Here is a 9,507-nt window from a genome sequence, read left to right on the forward strand (position 1 = left end):
CCCTATCTGACCCCCCCTCTGCTTCTTTTCCCCTGACAGCCCCCCTGGGACTCCTACCCCATCCTACCCCACCTGTTCCCTGTCCCCTAATGGCCCTCCCGGGACTCCTTCCCCATCCACCACCTCCTGCTCCCTGACTGCCCCCAACCTCCGAACCTGACTGTCCCCTGCCACCCCATCCAACCCCCGCCTCCTTCCTGAGACCCCTGCCCCATCCAACCCCCCCTCCTTTCTGACTGCCCCGCTGGGAACCCACCCCCATTCAACCACCCCTGTTCCTCGCCTTCTGACCACCCCAACCCCTATCCACGCCCCCACCCTCTGACCACCATCCCAAACTCCCCTGCTCTCTATCCAACCCCCGCATCCCCTTACCATACTGCCTGGAGCACCGGTGATTAGCGGCGCTACAGCCACACCGCCCAGCTGGAGCCAGCCATGCCATCACCACCACGCAGCTCAGAGCACAAGGCTGCCCCAGAAGCTCGCAGCCCACCACCCAGAGCATTGTGCCAGCAGCACAGTGTGCTGAGGCTGTGGGGGAGGGAGAACAGCAGGGGAGGGGCCAGGAGCTAGCCTCCCAGGGCAGGAGCTCAGGGGCCGGGCAGGAGGGTCCCATGGGCCGGATGTGGCCTGCGGCCCATAGTTTGCCCACCTCTAGTCCAGCTTATACAGGTTGTTCTCAACATAAAACGACTTCTCTTCTTAGAATTTTGCAGATACTATGGTGGAATTGAAGAAATGTTTCATCTTCACAACCACAGCATAAAATTTCAAAAATTATTCCTGTAGAGTCCAATTTTCCAATCTGAGTTTCTAATTTGTGTCCTCAGGTTGGTGCTTATAGTACTTATGCACCTGGATGTTCAGTTATTAAGCCTATTTATCAATTTAAACTCCAAAAATATAGGATTTGTACAATCTATATAGAAGCTCATATTCAAGAATTGGGCACATTATCATAAATGTGCCTCTAGCTCTTGAAATATTTGCAGGCTTTATGGTGCATGCTTGTTTGTCAAAATGTCTGTTAGAAGATTCCATACATGTCTTAAGGATACAGGCCACATTTTAATCAGCCTCAAGGCTAGTGCAGGTATAGTCATGTCTGTGCACAAATTGGGTAGTAGGATGTCTGCTCAATGAGTGTATACAACCAAGTGTGTGCAATAAACCTATGGATGCAGTTTTAAAGGTAGGCTTTGAAAAAATTGGCCCTAAAACATCATTGCACCATACCCAACCAACACGTCCTCCTGAAACTTTTTAAAAACACAACAGATAGGCCTGGTAATTAATGGCATGCTCTTTGTTTAGCTCTAATATGGATGAATATGTTTAATACATGGGCCAGATCCTGAAAGAAACACCCATGGATTTCAGTGGGACTTGTGGGTTCTAAGTGTCTCTCAGGGCCCATCCAATGCCCACTGAAGTTAATAGAAAAACAAACCATTGATTTCAATGGATCCTATGTTTGCAATTTTGCTCGTCTCAGAAGAAGCATTATAACCATCCTCCAAGTATAATGTAATCAGAAGAATGCAAAGCCTTGTATCTACGTCCTTAACAGATGGTTGATATGAGAAATAGGAACAAGATGCTTTTGTTAAAATGTAGCAATGAAACATGGTTATTATGAGTGCTGATTGGTGAGGCATTCAAAGTTAGCTAATTAAAATCTCTTTCATAGCCAGGAAAATATTTGTAAAGGCAATGTGTTTGCAGCAGGAAGCAGTGTTTATTAAATATGTTCACAAAACAAATGCCCAACATTCTTCAAATATATATTTAAAACTGCATCCCTAATTAATATTAAGAAATAAAGCATTTGGGGTTGATGTCACAGCTTAAGGAATCTCTTTGTTTTCTAATCACATAAAAAGATGATCATTTCCTTTGCTGTACGGATTCTGAGCTCTCTATGTAAACTTAATTTAAGAGAAAATGAAAATCATCTCAATCGAAAGGTTTATTTTATTTACTTTAGCCATATTTGTCTTTTTAACATCAAATACTTCATGCCTAGATGAATCAGCAATGTCCAGTCTGCAAAGCAGAGATTATGGTGATAAATATTCTGAGGTAAGATTTGCCTTGGTATGACATTATTTTGAGAACTGCAGGTCTGATCCTGTATCCATTGAAGTCAGTGGTAAAGTTCCCATTGATTTCAGTGGCACAGGATCAGGTCCTATAACATCACTAGCATAAAGAAGGCTTGTTGACGTCTATCCACTGGCTTATATGTAGTGTGTAAAGCAATTCATGGTTTGATTTTCGTGCTGTAAACCTTGGGATTCAGGATGATGTTTATTTTAAACTGATTTTTGCTTATGCAGTAAGAAACTGTCATGCTTTTTATTCTTATAAAAGATGCATTACTAATCCCAAATTAATAAAGGAATGTTTGTGATGTTCAAATAATAATGATAAACAGAAAATACTATAAATCTGATGTGGTAAATGGACTTAAAGTTCTATCCAGAAAAGTGACTATAAAATATTGTGGGGTCCATATTTATTGTGTCTCAATAGCTGTCAAATCAAATTGACATGGTTTATATTTACACAGTTTATATATATAAAGTGATTTTTTTCTAACTGTCTGCCCTAGAAGCAGTCCCTGGGACCTGAGAGTCTACATTATTTTTGCCTTCTGCACCATCTCCAGTTATAAAAATTCTGCAAGCAAAAATATTACCTTAATTATACCTGTGCACAGGGGTCCTGGAACTAGGGGTGCTGAAGGTGCGGCAGCACCCCCTGGCATGAAGTAGAAATAACAACCAAATACGGTGTATGGTTTCCACTTTCAGCACCCATGTTATAAAAATTATTCCAGCACCCCTGCCTGTGCAGCCCCTTTGTCTTTAGATTAGGCCCTCATTTACACATTTCAGTGGGGCTGCACAGGTGTAACAGGAGACAGAATTTGGTCCCACAGTTAGAAGTGAACAATTCTGTTAATGATGTCTGAACTAGAATAGACTCCAGCTCCTTCTCCAATAGCTGCAGTGCTGAGAGAAATAAACATTCATAAAAACTTATGGGCTGGAATTGACAATGTTAATGTTTGTTTTTGAACTTAACTCTAATACCTTATTTGCAGTGATCTGCTTTTAAGATCGAGAAACTTAACAACACAATTTCACAAAAATAAGATATGACTTTAACTGTGTGCAAAGAATACTGTTGCATAAGAAAATATTTTATATAGCCACTTTTCAGAGATCACCTGCACTTTAATTATTTTATAAAACAATTAATATACTGGGCTTAATTCTCCACTGTGTCCAAGCACAAGCATTGGGTGCAATAGAAGTGGTTCTGTACCGGTCAGCTCAAGCACGAGATAAACCAGTGTAGGAGCTCAAGGTCCTAAATGCTCCTATGCCAGTGGAGGATCAGTGTAGCAGAATAGAGCATGATCCTGGCACACTGCATATGCCAGGAATGAAGGAGTGGTTCTGTTAGCTTTACACTAATTTGAAGTTCCCTTAGGCGAGGGGAATTCTCCAATGGCTGGGCAGCGTGGCCAGGAAGCTGGGGAGATGGGAACTAAGAGAAAAGGAATCATGAAAGAGGAAAAGGAGACCAATAAGAAGGGAAACAACTGTACAGGAAGAGGAGGAGAAGAGGACAAGACAGCAGAAAAGCAAATGCAAGGAGTAGGGAGAGAGGGAAAGGAACAGAACAGATGGAAGGGGAAGATAAAATGAGCAAAAGGAGACTGTGATTGACATTTAGGGCAAAGATGGGTATCACTAAAGCAGATAAAGATACAGAAATGCATTCCTAATTTTACTTTTCCATGTAAACAACTGCTGAAGTTACCACAGGGATGGTTTTTGGTAGCCAATGGGAGGAAATAGTCTACAAGATAATCAATCTACAAGGAAGAGTCCACATTCTGAAAAATGTTTGGGGAATTCGCATTCTAAAAGCATTAGAAAAGTATATTCTTCTCCCCCGTGTCTGTGCCTACAGACACCTGAAAATTAACAACCTACTGTATGTGATTTGTATGTAGACAGATTATCATCAGTGCAAAAAGATGACTGTATCATTATTTCTATTTTTAGTCCAGTGAAGACTTCTTAGAAGAAAAGCAGAGAAGTCTCAATTTTGAAGAACTGAAAGACTGGGGATCAAAAAACATCATTAAAATGAGCACTCCCACAGTCAACAAGATGCCAAATTCACTTGCTAATTTACCACTGAGGTTTGGAAGAAATGTTCAAGAAAACAGAAGCATTAAGCCAGTGGCTAATTTGCCTCTGAGATTTGGGAGAGCTTTTGAAGGCAGTATTTCTAGATGTGCTCCTAACTTATTACACAGGTTTGGCAGATCTCCATTTGTTAAAAGTTCCATCCAGTCACTTACCAACTTGCCACAAAGATTTGGGAAATCACTACCTGCCCACCTATCACAAGACATTCAAGAATCTGAACAAGGCAATAACAGGTAAGCCCATTAACAAGAATTTTTAATGAATCAGTAAACTCAAGGGTTGTACTGTATGACTGGAGAGTTACTAACATAGTTCCTATTTTTAAGAAAGGAAAAAAAGTGAACCGAGTAACTATAGGCCTGTTAGTTTGACATCTGTAGTATCCAAGGTCTTGGAAAAAATTTTGAAGGCGAAAATAGTTAAGGACATTGAGGTCAATGGTAATTGGGACAAAATACAATATGGTTTTACAAAAGGTAGATCACGCCAAACCAACCTGATCTCCTTCTTTGAGAAGGTAACAGATTTTTTAGACAAAGGAAACACAGTGGATTTAATTTACCTCGATTTCAGTAAGGCATTTGATATGGTTCCACATGGGGAATTATTAGTTAAATTGGAAAAGATGGGGATCAATATGAAAATTGAAAGGAGGATAAGGAACTGGTTAAAGGGGAGACTACAGCGGGTCATACTGAAAGGTGAACTGTCAGGCTGGAAGGAGGTTACTAGTGGAGTTCCTCAGGGATCCATTTTGAGACCAATCTTATTTAATCTTTTTATTACTGATCTTGGCACAAAAAGTGGGAATGTGCTAATAAAGTTTGCGAATGACACAAAGCTGGGAGGTATTGCTAACACAGAGAAGGACCGGGATATCCTACAGGAAGATCTGGATGACCTTGTAAACTGGAGTAATAGTAATAGGATGAAATTTAATAGTGAAAAGTGCAAGGTCATGCATTTAGGGATTAATAACAAGAACTATTGCTATAAGCTGAGGAGGTATCAGTTGGAAGTAACAGAGGAGGAGAAGGACCTCGGAGTATTGGTTGATCACAGGATGACTATGAGCCGCCAATGTGATATGGCCATTAAAAAAGCTAATATGGTTTTGTGATGCATCAGGCGAGGTATTTCCAGTAAAGATAAGGAGGTGTTAGTACCATTATAAAAGGCACTGGTGAGACCTCATCTGGAATATTGTATGCAGTTCTGGTCTCCCATGTTTAAGAAGGATGAATTCAAACTGGAACAGGTACAGAGAAGGGCTACTAGGATGATCCGAGGAATGGAAAACCTGTCTTATGAAAGGAGACTCAAAGAGCTTGGCTTGTTTAGCCTAACCAAAAGAAGGCTGAGGGGAGATATGATTGCTCTTTATAAATATATCAGAGGGATAAATATCAGGGAGGGAGAGGAATTATTGAAGCTTAGTACCAATGTGGACACAAGAACAAATGGATATAAACTGGACACTACAAAGTTCAAACTTGAAATTAGACAAAGGTTTTTAACCATTAGAGGAGTGAAGTTCTGGAACAGCCTTCCAAGGGGAGTAGTGGGGGCAAAAGACATATCTGGCTTCAAGACTAAGCTTGATAAGTATATGGAGGAGATGGTATGATGGGATAGCTTAATTTTGGCAATTAATTGATCTTTGATTATTAGCAGATAAATATGCCCAATGGTCTGTGATGAGATGTTAGATGGGGTGGGATCTGAGTTACTACAGAGAATTCTTTCCTGGGTGCTGGCTGGTTAGTCTTGCCCACATGCTCGGGGTTTAACTGATCGCCATATTTGGGGTCGGGAAGGAATTTTCTTCCAGGGCAGATTGGCAGAGGCCCTGGAGGTTTTTCACCTTCCTCTGCAGCGTGGGGCACAGGTCACTTGCTGGAGGATTCTCTGCACCTTGAGGTCTTTAAACCACGATTTGAGGATGTCAATAACTCAGACATAGGTTAGGGGTTTGTTACAGGAGTGGGTGGGTGAGATTCTGTGGCCTGCATTGTGCAGGAGGTCAGACTAGATGATCATAATGGTCCCTTCTGACCTTAAAGTCTGTGAGCTTAAAGTCTATAAAAGCATGCTGAACGCTCTCCAAATGATAAATTAGCCAGGATTCAATCCTGCCAGCCTTACTCAAGCAATCTCAACTGGGTGTTTGAGTGAGAGTTTGATTCGCCTAAATAAGGACAGCAGAATCAGGCCCAAAGTTCTTCAAATTAAAAAGCATTGCTATTACAGTCAGGAATTTTTCAACAAAATGTTGTTTTTTTTGGTTGGAAAATGTCAATTCATCTAAACTGAAAGGAAAGTGTCCGTTTTGATGAATTTCTCACTTTAAAATGTTTTGAAATTGTTGAAGCTTTCCATGGCAATATTTTCAAAATGAAAAATTACATTGTTTTCCTTTTGAAACAATGTTTTGTTGTGATATTTAAGCTAATTATCATAAAAATTGTTTTTAAAAGTCAAAACCAAAATTTTTTGAAAATGTCAAAATGAAACATTTCAATTGACCTGAACCCAAAAATAAAAAGATTGGTTTGGTGACTTGTGAAAACTTTTGAGATTTCAACTTTTCATCCTGATTCAAGACAGTCAATATTAATTTCAAAATTTCAATTTTTTCCTGTGGCAAGAAAGTCATTTCCTGCCCAACTCTTATTATTATTTGGAACAACTATTTTCTACTGTGAAATTTATTTTTACACACAATAATAATTCCTTAAAATACCTATAATCCAAACTATTCATTAATTTGGGGCCCTGATTCTGCTTCGTCTTGCTCTGAAACCACATATTTTGCCTCCATGAAGCAGAAGAGAAGTCCAGTTCAGAAGCATTCACTGCAGAACGAGATAGCCAGTATTATCTGCAGCTGCCATTTTTCATTCTTCTGTGATTGTCTGACCCGATTGTAGCAGATTTTGTTTTGTATTTCTGACCTTTTAGGAATCTGTATTCAAACAACTATATTGAAAAGGAATCAAATGATGAAGACTCAAACCAGAAGAGCTGGGATCTATATTTAAATCAAAAGATGATGTAAAGGAAACAGAGGTGCAAACAGAAATCCAGACTTACCTTCATAATAATATTAATACTATTGTACCGTGCCTGGTGCTGTGCAAACAATTGCAGTATATTGCAATGATAACGGTAGTGATTGTTGTACTAGTTCACTTCAGTGGCAGGATATCATAAATTTTAATGACTGCCGCCTGGTTGATTTTCTGTCTGTTGTAAATTTTTGAAGAATAGTTGCATTGTATAACTGGAATCATTTTAAGCAAATAAAAAGAAGTATACTTCAACTAGAAGGAGCCTACTGTGTGACTAGCAAACAGAAACAATGCTGGAAGGAAAAAAGCCTATTGCCATCTTAGTGTCTTATGTAGCCAAAGAAGTGAATGAAAAAAACGTATACATGGAACCATCGTTGTTGTTTGAGACCTATTTGGATATAACTGTTAAGGTGACCACTGACATTTTTGCTATAAATTAAATGCTAGTTTCTTAGATCTACACAGAGGAATAGCATCTATTGTTGTCTCTTCATAATGCAATTACAATTTTGACAATATTTTGAGATAATATCCTACCAAATATCCTGAGGAATCTGAACTGTAAACATTCCCTTTCCTCTGCCAGACTGAATCACATTAGAACTACCAGACGCACAGTTGGAAAGAGCTATTACTTCTAAACCCCACCTTTTCACATTGTAAATTTTCTTGCTTAGACTTTAACCTGACATTTCAGTTTAAGCCACATTTGAACAACATCAGTTGAAACATTCTAATTATATGAACAGGAAAAAGAATGGATCCCTTTTATTTGTGCTCTGATAATTTCATAGTTAGGGCCAGATTCTGACTTGCAATCAGCCCCTTTGCACCACTCCAAATTCAACGGGGCTACTTGCAGAGTATGGTTCTACTTACCTTAAGGGTGGCAGAATCTGACCCTAAACAAACAGAGCCCCAGCAAAGTGGAGAATATTTAGGTATTACATAGAAATTCATCCAAATTCAATAAACTCTTTGAAAGTCAGAGAGTGTGTGGGTATTTTTGTCAGCAGCAAAATATTGTAGGCTGAGATTTTCAAAAGCAAAAGCCAAAATCAGGCTTCTATGTCCAATTTGGACACCTCTGATTCTGCGCTATGCTGAACACCCCACATTCCCACTGAAGTCAATGGGGATTGTCCCCAGGAATTGTGTAGAACTCCTTGTAGGATCAAAAAATATAAATGTTCTGATCTTTGCAGTGTTTTTTTAAAAAATGAAATATATCTACAAGCTACTGGGAGAGCAAAATCTTGGTCATGCCATACAGCACAGAAATGTATCAGATTTAAGAGTTGTCAGAGGAACTTACTCTGCCATGTTCACAGTTAAGGACATTGGTCAGCAAAGTGTATACATAAGGAGAAATCCTGACCCCACTGAAGTCCAAGAGAGTTTTGCCATTCTCTTCAATAGGGCCAGAATTTCACCCTTTCTGTAGTCAGAAAAACCATGGAATGTGTTACTGATTTCAGCATTGGAACTGAAATTCCCCAAATGTTGAGTTGTGTACTGATCCTTCAACACTTCTGGCACATCAGGTGAACAAAGAGCAAATAACATTTGCAAGAATCCCTAAGCAGCAATAGCAACTGTCTGCTTAAGGGACATACCACCTCGCAACAAGGTCAGATTGGCATTAATAGTGACTGCAATGGGAGAAAAGCAGTAGCCTGAAAGCAGTCCCTGCTACAAGGACACCTCTACTCCGTTATAACACCACCTGATATAACACGAATTCGGATATAACGTGGTAAAGCAGTGCTCGGGGGGGCGGGGCTGCGCACTCCCGCGGATCAAAGCAAGTTCGCTATAATGGGGTTTCACCTATAACACGGTAAGATTTTTTGGCTCCCGAGGACAGCGTTATATCGAGGTAGAGGTGTATAAATAGGATGCATTCTAACTACAGGCCCTGCAGCACAGATCCAAGAGAGGAGGGATGTTGATTTATTTCCTCCCAGCAGATAAAAAGCTAGGAGCAAAGTACATAAAGGAGAAATTATGTGATGCTATGCAAAATTTTGCTTTGGTCTGAGAGTGTGTGAGCCGGGAAAACAGTCACTGGCTAGTGTAAAGGGAGGAGAAGGAGCTACATACATAGCTCTAGCTATTACTCACCAGATTATTTATTATCCACATATTGATATTATTCATGAATTGGGAAAAAGCAAGAAAGGGATTAAAGTAAATCA

General features: G+C 39.8%; 1 protein-coding gene across 1 annotated transcript; it reads left to right on the plus strand.

Annotated features, from left to right (window-relative positions):
* Positions 1 to 1,947: 1,947 nt before the first annotated feature.
* Positions 1,948 to 7,601, plus strand: NPVF (neuropeptide VF precursor). The gene is made up of 3 exons (XM_045006495.1): positions 1,948 to 2,085; positions 4,086 to 4,468; positions 7,197 to 7,601. Exons 1-3 carry the CDS (start codon positions 1,948 to 1,950, stop codon positions 7,291 to 7,293), a joined length of 618 nt encoding a protein of 205 aa, XP_044862430.1. The 3' UTR covers positions 7,294 to 7,601.
* Positions 7,602 to 9,507: the final 1,906 nt, after the last annotated feature.

This window comes from Mauremys mutica, chromosome 2, assembly GCF_020497125.1.
Source record: "Mauremys mutica isolate MM-2020 ecotype Southern chromosome 2, ASM2049712v1, whole genome shotgun sequence".
Taxonomy (NCBI): domain Eukaryota; kingdom Metazoa; phylum Chordata; order Testudines; family Geoemydidae; genus Mauremys; species Mauremys mutica.